General features: G+C 44.0%; 1 protein-coding gene across 1 annotated transcript in view; it reads right to left on the minus strand.

Annotated features, from left to right (window-relative positions):
• Positions 1-7,472: 7,472 nt before the first annotated feature.
• The window catches only part of slc5a5 (solute carrier family 5 member 5), a 96,042-nt gene continuing 89,701 nt past the window's right edge, over positions 7,473-13,813 (minus strand). The window contains exon 15 of the mRNA XM_063032769.1: positions 7,473-8,037. Within this exon, the coding sequence (XP_062888839.1) occupies positions 7,882-8,037 (156 nt within the window). The 3' untranslated portion in view covers positions 7,473-7,881. The remainder of the gene's footprint in view (positions 8,038-13,813) is intronic.

Consider the following 13,813-nt stretch of genomic DNA (forward strand, 5'->3'; position numbering starts at 1 on the left):
ATTCAGAACTTGCAATGAAGATAGGTGGATTCCATGCTTCACAGGTAAGACCTCATCACTTTTTAACATCTACTCATTTGGAGATATTAGACAGCTGACAAAGCTTGATCATAAGGGACCGCGTTAAGGAACTGGAGCTGCAGCTCGATGACCTTCGTCTGGTCAAGGAGAGTGAGGAGTTATAGGCAGGTGGTCACACCAGGGCCACGGGAGGCAGACCAGTGGGTCACGGTTAGGAGGGGGAAGGGGAAGAGTCAGGTAATAGAGAGTACCCCGGTTGCTGTGCCCCTTAACAACAGGTACTCCTGTTTGAGTACTGTTGGGGGGGACAGCTTACCTGGGGGAAGAGACAGTGGCCGTGCCTCCGGCACAGAGTCTGGCCCTGTAGCTCAGAAGGGTAGGGAAAGGAAGAGGAGGGCAGTTGTGATAGGGGACTCGATAGTAAGGAGGTCAGATAGGCGATTCTGTGGACGCAGTCCAGAGACCCGGATGGTAGTTTGCCTCCCTGGTGCCAGGGTCCGGGATATTTCTGATCGTGTTCAAGATATCCTGAAGTGGGAGGGTGAGGAGCCAGAGGTCGTGGTACATATAGGTACCAATGACATAGGTAGGAAAAGGGAAGAGGTCCTGAAAGGAGAATATAGGGAGCTACGAAGGGAGTTGAGAAAAAGACCGCAAAGGTAGTAATCTCGGGATTACTGCCTGTGCCACGCGACAGTGAGAATAGGAATGTGATGAGGTGGAGGATAAATGCGTGGCTGAGGGATTGGAGCAGGAGGCAGGGATTCAAGTTTTTGGATCATTGGGACCTCTTTTGGCGCAGGCGTGAACTGTACAAAAAGGACGGGTTACACTTGAATCCTAGGGGGACCAATATCCTGGCAGGGAGATTAGCGAGGGCTACTGAGGTGACTTTAAACTAGAATGGTTGGGGGGTGGGAATCAAATTAAAGAGGCTAGGCGAGAGGAGGTTAGTTCACAACAGGGGGATGGGAACCAGTGCAGAGGGACAGAGGGGTGTAAAGTGAGGGTAGAAGCAAAAAGTAGTAAGGAGAAAAGTAAAAGTGGCAGGCCGACAAATCCAGGGCAAGCATCAAAAAGGGCCACTTTTCAACATAATTGTATAAGGGCTAAGAGAGTTGTAAAAGAGCGCCTGAAGGCTTTGTGTTTCAATGCAAGGAGCATTTGTAACAAGGTGGATGAATTGAAAGTGCAGATTGTTATTAATGATTATGATATAGTTGGGATCACAGAGACATGGCTCCAGGGTGACCAAGGATGGGAGCTCAATGTTCAGGGATATTCAATATTCAGGAGGGATAGACATGAAAGAAAAGGAGGTGGGGTGGCGTTGCTGGTTAAAGATGAGATTAACGCAATAGAAAAGAAGGACATAAGCCGGGAAGATGTGGAATCGATATGGGTAGAGCTGCGTAACACTAAGGGGCAGAAAACACTGGTGGGAGTTGTGTACAGGCCACCTAACAGTAGTAGTGAGGTCGGAGATGGTATTAAACAGAAAATTAGAAATGTGTGCAATAAAGGAACAGCAGTTATAATGGGTGACTTCAATCTACATGTAGATTGGGTGAACCAAATTGGTAAAGGTGCTGAGGAAGAGGATTTCTTGGAATGTATGCGGGATGGTTTTTTGAACCAACATGTCGAGGAACCAACTGGAGAGCAGGCTATTCTAGACTGGGTTTTGAGCAATGAGGAAGGGATAATTAGAAATCTTGTCGTGAGAGGCCCCTTGGGTAAGAGTGACCATAATATGGTGGAATTCTTCATTAAGATGGAGAGTGACATAGTTAATTCAGAAACAAAGGTTCTGAAATTAAAGGGGTAACTTTGAAGGTATGAGACGTGAATTAGATAAGATAGACTGGCAAATGACACTTAAAGGATTGACGGTGGATATGCAATGGCAAGCATTTAAGGATTGCATGGATGAACTACAACAATTGTTCATCCCAGTTTGGCAAAAGAATAAATCAAGGAAGGTAGTGCACCCGTGGCTGACAAGAGAAATTAGGGATAGTATCAATTCCGAAGAAGAAGCATACAAATTAGCCAGAAAAAGTGGCTCACCTGAGGACTGGGAGAAATTCAGAGTTCAGCAGAGGAGGGCAAAGGGCTTAATTAGGAAGGGGAAAAAAGATTATGAGAGAAAACTGGCAGGGAACACAAAAACCGACTGTAAAAGCTTTTATAGATATGTAAAAAGGAAAAGACTGGTAAAGACAAATGTAGGTCCCCTACAGACAGAAACAGGTGAATTGATTATGGGGAGCAAGGACATGGCAGACCAATTCTGGACTAGTTCCTGAGGATTGGAGGGTGGCTAATGTAACCCCACTTTTTAAAAAAGGAGGGAGAGAGAAACCGGGGAATTATAGACCGGTTAGCCTAATGTCCGTGGTGGGGAAACTGCTGGAGTCAGTTATCAAAGATGTGATAACAGCACATTTGGAAAGCGGTGAAATCATCGGACAAAGTCAGCATGGATTTGTGAAAGGAAAATCATGTCTGACGAATCTCATAGAATTTTTTGAGGATGTAACTAGTAGAGTGGATAGGGGAGAACCAGTGGATGTGGTATATTTGGATTTTCAAAAGGCTTTTGACAAGGTCCCACACAGGAGATTACTGTGCACACTTAAAGCACACGGTATTGGGGGTAAGGTATTGATGTGGATAGAGAATTGGTTAGCAGACAGGAAGCAAAGAGTGGGAATAAACGGGACCTTTTCAGAATGGCAGGCAGTGACTAGTGGGGTACCGCAAGGTTCAGTGCTGGGACCCCAGTTGTTTACAATATATATTAATGACTTGGATGAGGGAATTAAATGCAGCATCTCCAAGTTTGCGGATGACACGAAGCTGGGCGGCAGTGTTAGCTGTGAGGAGGATGCTAAGAGGATGCAGGGTGACTTGGATAGGTTGGGTGAGTGGGCAAATTCATGGCAGATGCAATTTAATGTGGATAAATGTGAAGTTATCCACTTTGGTGGCAAAAATAGGAAAACAGGTTATTATCTGAATGGTGGCCGATTAGGAAAAGGGGAGGTGCAACGAGACCTGGGTGTCATTATACACCAGTCATTGAAAGTGGGCATGCAGGTACAGCAGGCGGTGAAAAAGGCGAATGGTATGCTGGCATTTATAGCGAGAGGATTCGAGTACAGGAGCAGGGAGGTACTACTGCAGTTGTACAAAGCCTTGGAGAAACCACACCTGGAGTATTGTGTGCAGTTTTGGTCCCCTAATCTGAGGAAAGACATCCTTGCCATAGAGGGAGTACAAAGAAGGTTCACCAGATTGATTCCTGGGATGGCAGGACTTTCATATGAAGAAAGACTGGATGAACTGGGCTTGTACTCGTTGGAATTTAGAAGATTGAGGGGGGATCTGATTGAAACGTATAAAACCCTAAAGGGATTGGACAGGCTAGATGCAGGAAGATTGTTCCCGATGTTGGGGAAGTCCAGAACGAGGGATCACAGTTTGAGGATAAAGGGGAAGCCTTTTAGGACTGAGATGAGGAAAAACTTCTTCAGACAGAGAGTGTTGAATCTGTGGAATTCTCTGCCACAGGAAACAGTTGAGGCCAGTTCATTGGCTATATTTAAGAGGGAGTTAGATATGGCCCTTGTGGCTACAGGGATCAGGGGGTATGGAGGGAAGGCTGGGACAGGGTTCTGAGTTGGATGATCAGCCATGATCATAATAAATGGCGGTGCAGGCTCGAAGGGCCGAATGGCCTACTCCTGCATCTATTTTCTATGTTTCTATAACAAAGAAACAGCAAATACTGGAAATATTCATCAAGTCAGACAGCGTCTGAGGAAAGAAAAGCAAGGCTGAAGAGCCTTCATCAGAATTGAGAAAGTGGCAGGAGGTAGGAAGATGGAAAGGGCATAAGGAATATTTGCAAGACATGAGGCCGGTGTTACCAAGCAGTAGAGATTAATGAGGGGCAAAATAAACAGAGAAATTAAGAGCTGAAAATGCAGGTATAAGCTGTTGAAAATGTTCTGCAGATGAGAGCATGGGTGATGGAAGAAATTGAGTCAAAGCAGGGGTATTGGCACGAATGCTAAGTTATGTTGCACATTCCCTGGTTTATTGAGTTTGATGTCGAGTCTGGAAGTCTGCAATATGCTCAGGTAGGGGAGATGCTGTTTCTCTTCTAGTGTGGTTTGGTCTGGTTCAAACAGTGCAGAAGTCAGTTTTCCGAACAGTCCATGAACCCATGAACCCCAATACCTCATTCTTCCTCACCATCAGATTTCCAAATGGCCTTGAACCCATGAATACTACTTCACCATTTCTCTTTTGCACTATTTATTTTTTAATTGTAACTTCTGGGAGTTTGTTCTGCCTGCTCTGTGCTGCTGCCACAAAACAACACATTTCATGACTTAGTCAGTGGCAACATGGCTGATTCTGACTCTCTGCTGTTACCTCAATCCCTCTTTATTTTGTTCATTTTTTGTTTCGAGGCTGGGAGAATCTGGAGCGAGTGGCACAAGTTTAAGGTAAGAGGTGAAATTGCAAGGTTCCAAAGATCAACTTTTTCACATAGGGAGGGTGTTAGTGGAACGATCTGCTGGAGGAGGTGGTAGAGGCAGATACAATTACAACTTTACAAAGTGTTTGACAGGTACCTGGATGGGAAAGGTGTAGAGGGATACAGGCCTAATGCAGGCAAATGGGATTAGTACAGGCAGATTTTGGGTTGAGGGGCTAATGACTGTGTGTATAGTTCCCTCTCTCTGTGCTTCAGCCTGATAGTTTACTCAGTATATCAGGTTTCAAACTGAGCTGAGCTTTTTACCTTCAAGTGCAGTGTCATCTTTGACTGCTGTCTGGCTCATCACTGTAACACTGCCCGAGTGACCAGCTCAGATGTCAGAACAACAAGCAGCATATCTGTTTTTGTTAAGTCAATAAACATTGTGAACCAATCCCCCCCATACTGTACCTAGAACATGAAGAACTGCACGCTACGTCCTGCACAGATGCAGAACTTAAAACTGTCATTACTGTTGCTGCAAGCTTCCAACTTGCTCTCAACTTCGGCTTGTCCTTTCTGAATCTTTCTTTACTTCTAGTGTCTGCCTCAGCTGTTAGGTAATGACAAATATCCATTTTATGTCTAGAGTCCACAAATCTTCCATTCTCAAAGTTCCTTCGTTTCCATCAGATCACCTTCTACTCTACCTGGTTACAATGCCAGGAACTTCAGAAATATCTTACCCCTGTAATTTCTTTCTTTGATTTATTCATCTTTGCCTTATGTTGGCTCTTACAAACTCTGGTAATGTGGTCTTTCAGACCTCAGCTGAACACTGGGCTGAATCAACAAACAGCTCCATATGCAGCCATGCGATTTTTATGGTTTCTTAACCATGAGTTAAATGTAAATCTTTGCACCAGCAATCTTCTTCGTCTGCCTCCCAATGCAGCCATGCGATCAATCAGTTCCCTTTGTTTGGCTCCCTATGCAGCCATGAGATCATTATGGTTTCTTATCCGTGAGTTAAGTGTAAACCTTTGCACCACCTTTCTTGGCTTTGGGCCAAAGTGATTCTTCAACAATCCACCAATATCTTAAATGCTTAATAACCAGGTCTCTGCAGGTTATATATAGAGCAGTACAACCCAGGAAAGGCCCTTCAGTCCACAATGTTGTGCCAACCTTTTAATCTACTCCACGATCAATCTAACCCTTCCCTCCTACAGTACTTAGCATTTTGTTTTTCTTTTATCCATGTGCCTATCTAATAATATAACCATATACCAATTACAGCATGGAAACAGGCCATCTCGGCCCTTCTAGTCCATGTCGAACTCTTCCTCTCACCTAGTCCCACCGACCTGCACTCAGCCCATAACCCTCCATTCCTTTCCTGTCCATATAGTTGTCCAATTTAACTTTAAACGACAACATCGAACCTGCCTCAACCACTTCTGCTGGAAGCTCGTTCCACACAGCTACCACTCTCTGAGTAAAGAAGTTTCCCCTCATGTTACCCCTAAACTTTTGCCCTTTGACTCTCAACTTATGTCCTCTTGTTTGAATCTCCCTCATTCTCAATGGAAAAAAGCCTATCCACATCAACTCTATCAATCCCCCTCATAATTTTAAACATCTCTATCAAGACCCCCCTCAACCTTCTATGCTCCAAAGAATAAAGACCTAACTTGTTCAACCTTTCTCTGTAACTTAGGAGATGAAACCCAGGCAACATTTTAGTAAATCTCCTTTGTACTCTTTCAATTTTTTTGACATCTTTCCTATAATTCGGTGACCAGAACTGTACACAATACTCCAAATTTGGCCCTACCAATGCCTTATACAATTTCAACGTTACATCCCAACTCCTATACTCAATCATGAGGAATTCTGCAGATGCTGGAAATTCAAGCAACACACATCAAAGTTGCCAGTGAATGCAGCAGGCCAGGCAGCATCTCTAGGAAGAGGTACAGTCGACGTTTCAGCCCGAGACCCTTCGTCAGGACGAACAGAAGGAAGAGCTAGTAAGAGATTTGAAAGTGGGAGGGGGAGGGGAGATCGAAAATGATAGGAGAAGACAGGAGGGGGAGGGATGGAGCCAAGAGCTGGACAGGTGATTGGCAAAAGGGATATGAGAGGATCATGGGACAGGAGGCCCAAGAAGAAAGAAAAGGGGGAGGAGGAAAATCCAGAGGATGGGCAAGTGGTATAGTCAGAGGGACAGAGGGAGAAAAAGGAGAGTGAGAGAAAGAAGCAACACACATCAAAGTTGCTGGTGAACGCAGCAGGCCAGGCAGCATCTCTAGGAAGAGGTACAGTCGACGAAGTCCTGACGAAGGGTCTCAGCCTGAAACGTCGACTGCACCTCTTCCTAGAGATGCTGCCTGGCCTGCTGCGTTCACCAGCAACTTTGATGTGTGTTGCTTGAATTTCCAGCATCTGCAGAATTCCTGTTGAGAGAGAGAAAGAATGTGTTCATCTCCCCCTGCACTGATTCATGAGGGACCCATGTTCGGCTTCCCTCAGACTGATTCATAGGGGCCCCTGTTCAGCTTCCACACACTAATTTGCAAGGACCTTTGTTCAGCATCCTCCCACACTGATGCGGGTGTTGGGGGTTCCGCTGTTCAGCTTTCCCACACTGATTGGGAGGGACCCCTGTTTATTCTCAACATCTGCAGCCAAGACACCTGGTGGTATCTCACCACGTTCCTCCCCATGTTCCTCCCATGCCTGGCTTTCAGAATCAAATCTTCTTTTAAACCTGCGGCCTCTTTCCTCCCTCAGTTTTTAAAGCAGATAGCTCTCCTCCTGCTCCTCATATCCCATCCATTACTTGCTTTAAGAATGCACTTTCCCAACACAGATGTCTGACCTGGGAACTATTGTCCCTTGCAGCAGTGTGATCATTCTTTAGGTACAAGAAGAGGAGTGTGAGCTTTGTCCTTTACGTTTATTTATTTTCTGAAAGTTTCTGAGTGCAGTGTCTGCAAACTCCACACTTAAAGACATTAACCAAAATAGAGTCTGCCAAAGAGCAAGACAGTGACACAAGATAGGCCCCAGATACCATGGCTGTGACATTGTTGAGAACAATTGTGCACATATGTTACTATGTATGTTACTAAATAGAATATGTCCTTAAAAAGTGCAAAGAGAAGCCCAGGCAAGTGGCTTTCTTTCTGTAGAGAGGCTGTGTACCCATGAATGTTTGGGGGAGATGACCAAGGTGGTGAAATCGGCCTCAGTGGCATTACACTATTATGTACCAGATCTTCAAAGTTGATGCAGGTGGGAGGTTCAGTGATAACACAGGTGACACTCCCAGTCCGCCAGCTTGTTCGAAGGCTACAGATTCAAACACAGGTTTCTAGTAGTGGAGGCAGGTCAGTTTCGACTCCGTCTGAGGAGGTGTTTTGATTGAAGACAGGATCCCTTGAAGAACATTCTTTGGCCTGGGATTCTGGCCTGTCCTTAATCAGGAGAACTGGTGCTGCTGATGAGCTGTTTGCCTGTGGAGAAGTGAACAAGTAGGAAGGAGAGTGTAATCATCATGTTTGTTGTAACACCAGATGAGGTGTCTGCATTCCTATAACACCCCTCAGGTCCCAGGAAACAGCTTGTGGATGTCGAAGCTCTCTTCAAATCCTACTACCCGATAGAACCTAGGGAAATCTAGGCTGTAATCTTCATGTAGTACCATCTTTGCTTCTTTAGGAACAGGTTCTGTCCCACCGGGAACGGGTTCAGTCCCCATTGGAAATGCGTTTAGTCCCGCTGGGAACGGGTTCAGTTCCCATTGGAAATGCATTTAGTCCCCCTGGGAATGGGTTCAGTCTACCTGGGAACAGGTTCTGTTCATGGAACACTACAGCACAGAAACAGGCCCCTCTGCACTTCTAGTCTATGCCAAACCAGTAATCTGTTTAGTTCCATTGACGTGCTCCCAGACCATTGCCCTCCACTCAATTCCCATCCATGTACCTTAAACATTGAAATCAACCCCCACATCCACTAGTTGCGCTGGGACCCCCATTTCACACTCTCACCACCCTCTGAGTGAAGAAGTTCACCCTCATGTTCCTCTTAAGTACTCCACTTTCACCCTTAACCCATGACCTCTAGTTATAGTCTTACCAAACCTCAGTGGAAAGAGACTGCTTGCTTTTACCCATCTATATGCATATAATTTTATGTACTCCATCAAATCTCCCTCAATATTTTATGTTCTAGGATAAAGTCCTAACCCATTTAACCTTTCCCCATAACTTAGGTTCTCAAGACACAGCAACATCCTTGTAAATTTTCTCTGCACCCTTTCAATTTTATTTACATATTTCCTGTGGATAGGTGACCAAAACTGCACACAATACTCCAAACTAGGCCTCACCAACGTCTTATATAATTTCAACATAACATGCCATCTCCTGTACTCAGTATATTAATCTATGAAGGCCAAAGTGGCAAAAGCTTTCTTTATAACTCAATGTTCCTGTGACACCACCTTCAAGGAGTTATGGATCTGTATTCCCAGATATGTTTGTTCTACCACACTCCTCAGTGCCCTACCGCTCACGTATCAGGCCTATCCTGGTCGATCCTCCCAAAGTGCAACACCTCACACTTGATTGCATTAAATTCCATCTGCCATTTTTAGCCAATTTTTCCAGCTGGTCCAGGTCCTGCTATAAACTTCGATAGCTTCCTTGCTGTCTACTACACCCCCAATCTTGGTGTCATCCTCAAATTTGTTTATCTATTAAACCACATTATCATACAGATGGTTGATATAAACTGACAAACAGCAATGGACCCAGCACTGATCCCTGTGGCACTCCACTAGTCACAGGCCTCCAGTCAGAGACAACCATCTACTACCACTTCGTGGCTTCTCCCGTGAAACCAATGTCTTATCCAATTTACTACCACATCTTCAATGCAAGCGACTGAAACTTCTTGATGACCTCCCATGCAGGATCTTGTCAAAGGCCTTGCTAAAGTCCATATAGACACAGATTTCCCTTCATCAACTTTCTTGGTAACTTCCTCGATAAACTCTGTAAGATTGGTGAGACATGAATTACTATACACAAAGCCATGTAGACGATCCCTAATCTGTCCTTGTCTATCCAAGTAGTTTTATATCTGGTCCCTCAGCATACCTTCCAATAACTTTCCCACTACACCAGCTTATAATTTCCTGGCTTATTCTTAGAGCCTTTCTTCAACAGCAGAACAACATTAGCTAACCTCCAATCATCCAGCACCTCACCAGTAGCTGAGGATGTTTTAAGTATCTTTACTAGGTCCCTGCAATTTCTGCACTAGTCACCCACAGGGTCTGAGGGAACACATTGTCAGACCCTGGGGACTTATCCATCTGAATTTGCCTCATGCATGGTCCCGGAGGACTGGAAAATTGCAAATGTCTCTCCATTCTTTAAGAAGGGAGGAAGGCAAAAGACAGGAAATTATAGGCCATTTAGCCTAACCTCAGTGGTTGGGAAAGTGCTGGAGTCTATTATTAAGGATGAGGTTTCGGGGTGCCTGAAGACTAATGATAAAATACGTCAAAGTCAGCATGGTTTGCGTTAAGGGAAATCTTGTCTAAATCTGTTAGAGTTCTTTGAGGAAGTAACAAGGAGGGTGGACAAAAGAGAGGCAGTGAATGCCATTTACTTGGATTTTCAGAAGGCATTTGATAAGGTGCCACACCTGAGGCTGCTCAACAAGATAAAGTCCTGTGGCTTTACAGGAAAGATACTGGCATGGATAGAGGAATAGCTGACAGGCAGGAGGCAGTGAGCGGGAATAAAAGGGGCCTTTTTTAGTTGGTTGCTGGTGACTAGTGATGTTCCTCAGGTGTCAGTATTGGGACTGCTACTTTTCACATTGTTGAGCAAAAATGTGACAGATGGAATGCAGTGTTGGGAAATGTATAATAACGCATTTTGGCAAAAGGAACAATAATGCAGACTATTATCTATATGGGGAGAAGTTCAAACATCAGAGGTGCAGAGGGACTTGGGAGTCCTCGTGAAAAATTCCCCGAAGGTTAATTTACAGGTTGAGTCTGTGGTAAAGAAGGCAAATGCATTTACTTAAAGGAGAATTGAGTATAAAAGCAAGGAGGGAATGCTAATTTATAAGACTAATTTATCAGGCTGCACTTGGAGTATTGTCAACAGTTTTGGGCCCCATATCTCAGAAAGGATGTGTTGTCATTGGAGAGAGTCCAGAGGAAGTTCATGAGGATGATTCAGAGAATGAAAGAATTAGCATATGAGAGGTGTTTGGCAGCTTTGGGCCTGTACTCACTGGAATTTAGAAGAATGCGTGGGGATCTCATTGAAACCTAGAGAGTATTGGAAGGACTAGATAAGGGGACATGGAGAGGATGTTTCCTGTGGTGGGGGTATCCAGAACTAAAGCACAGCCTCAAAATTTTGGGGTGACCTTTTAGAACAGAGGTAAGGAGAATTTTTTTTTAAGCTAAAGAGTAGTGAGTCTGTGGAATGCTCTGCCACAGACTGGAGTGGAGGCAAAATTTGTGGGTGTATTTAAGGTGGAAGTTGATCTTTTCCTGATTGGATAGGGCATCAAAGGATATGATGAGAATGGTCTATGGTCTATGGTCTATGGTATATGGTCTATGGGATTGAGTGGGTTCCAGGATGAGCCATGATGGAATGGTAGAGCAGACTCGATGGGTTGAATGGCCTAATTCGGCTCCTATATCTTATGGTCTTATGGTCCTATAGTCAAGACAGCAAACCACCCCCCACCTTTGTAATATGTATAAACACCATGACCTCGCAGCTATGTTGCTTCATATCTATAGACTTCGTGTTCATCTGCTGAGTAAATACAGATGGAAAAATATCTATTTATGATCTCCTCCATCTTTTTTGACTCCATGCATAGATCACCACTCTGAGCTTACTATCCTTTTGCTCTTAACGTGTCCATAGAAGCCCTTGGGATTCTCCTTCACCTTGTCTGCTAGAGCAAAGTCAAGCCTTATTTTAGACCTCCAGGTTTCCTTCTTAAATGTTCCCTTGTATTTCTTATACTCCATAAGTACCTCCTTTGTTCCTGCCAGGGCCTCAATATCTTAAGAACAACCGAGGTTCCATAAGCCTATTCTCCTTGCTTTTATTCTGACAGGAACTTTGTACTATCAAAATTTCGCTCTTGAATGCCTCCCATTTACTAAGTATACCTTTGCAGAAAACAGCATATACCTATCCACACTTGCCAGCTCTTTTCTGATACCATCAAATTGGCCCTTCTCCAAGTTAGAATCTAAACTTGAGAATCAGACCTAGCCTTTTTCAAAATTACCTTGAAAATACTGGCATTGTGATCACTAGATGCAAAATGTTCCCCTTCACAAACTTCTGTCACCTGTCCTGTCTCACTCCCTAATAGGAGACCTAGTATCTCATTCTTTCTACTTGGGACTTCTATGTACTGATTAGGGAAACTTTCCTGAACATTTTTAACAAACTCTTTCCCATCTAGCCCTTTTACAGTATTGGAGATGCAGTCAATTTATGGTAGTTAAAATCACCTACTATCACAATGTTATGTTTCTTGTAAAAGTCTGCAACTTCTCCACAAATTTGCTCCCCTAAAAGCTGTAGACTGTTGGGTGGTCTCTCATATAACCCCAAAATTTGGTCACATCTTTGTTATTCCTCAGTTCCACCGATAAAGAAATGGCAGATGGAATACAGTGTCAGGAAATGTATGGTTATGCACTTTAGTAAGGGAAATGAAATGGTTGACTATTTTCTAATTGGAGAGAAAATGCAAAAAACCGAGGAACAAAGACACTTTGCCGAGCATCTATGCTCCGTCCGCCAGAAAAAATCGGGATTACCCAGTGGTCAGCCATTTTAGTTCCACTTCCCATTCCCATTCCAACATGTCCAGGGGTGTGTGCTCAGCCCACTGCTCTACTCTCTACACCCATGACTGTGTGGCTAGGTACAGCTTAAATACCATCTATAAATTTGCTGATGATGCAACCATTTTTGGCAGAAATTCAGACAGCAGTGAGAGGGCGTACAGGAGTGAGGTAAATCAGCAAGTTGTGTGGCGTCTCAGTAACAACCTTGCATTCAACATCAGTAAGATAAAAGAACTGATTGTGGACTTCAGAAAGGGAGAGATGAAGGAACATGCATCAGTCCTCACTGACATATCAGAAGTGGAGAGAGTGAGCAATTTCAAGTTCCTGGTTGCTGCAAAGTCAACAAATCTCATGATGTATGCCAGAGACATTAAACCCGATTCTGATTCTGATTGGCAGGAGGCAAAGAATGGGAATAAAGGGAACCTTTTCTGGTTGGTTGCCGGTGACACAGGAGTCAGTGTTGGGACCACTTCTTTTTATGTTATATTCAATATCTTGGATGACGTAATTGATGGCTTTGTGGCCAAATTTGCTGACAATACAAAGATATGTAGAAAGGCAGGTAGTTTTGAGGAAGTAGAGAGGCTACAGAAGGATTTAAACAGATTAGGAGAATGGACAAAGATGTGACAGGTGGAATACAGTGCCAGGAAGTGTATGGTCATGCACTTTGGTAGAAGAAATAAAAGGGAAGACTATTTTCTAAATGCAGAGAAAATTCAAAAAATTGAGGTGGAAAGAGACTTGGGAGTGTTCATGCAGGATTTCCTAAAGGTTAATTTTCAGGTTGAATTGGTCGTGAGGGAGACAAATGCATTGTTAGTATTCATTTTGAGAGGACTAGAATATAAAAGCAAGGATGAGGCTTTATAAAGCACTGGTAAGGCCTCATCTGGAGTATTGTGAGTAGTTTTGAGAAAGAAAGGATGTGCTGACGTTGGAGAAGGTTCAAAGGAGGTTCGCAAAAATGATTTCAGGATTGAACGGCTCATCATATGAAGAGTGTTTAATGGTTCTGGACCTGCATTCATTAGAATTCAGAAGAATGAGGAATAATCTTATTGAAACCTATCAAATGTTGGAAGACCTTAATAGGGTGGATGTGGCGAGGATGCTCCCTATTGTGGGGGACTCTATGACCAGAGGATACAGACTCAAAATAGATGGGCATCCTTTTCGAATGGATTTGAGGAGGAATTGCTTTAGCCTGAGAGTGGTGAATGTGTGGAATTTGTTGCCGTGGAGGCCATGTCATTGGATATACTTAAGGCAGAGGCTGATAAGTTTTTGATTGCTCAGGGCATGAAGGGATACAGAGAGAAGGCAAGAGATTGGGGCTCAGAGGAAAATTGGATCAGACGTGATGA

The sequence above is a fragment of the Mobula hypostoma genome, chromosome 24, assembly GCF_963921235.1.
Source record: "Mobula hypostoma chromosome 24, sMobHyp1.1, whole genome shotgun sequence".
NCBI classification, from domain to species: Eukaryota; Metazoa; Chordata; class Chondrichthyes; order Myliobatiformes; family Myliobatidae; genus Mobula; species Mobula hypostoma.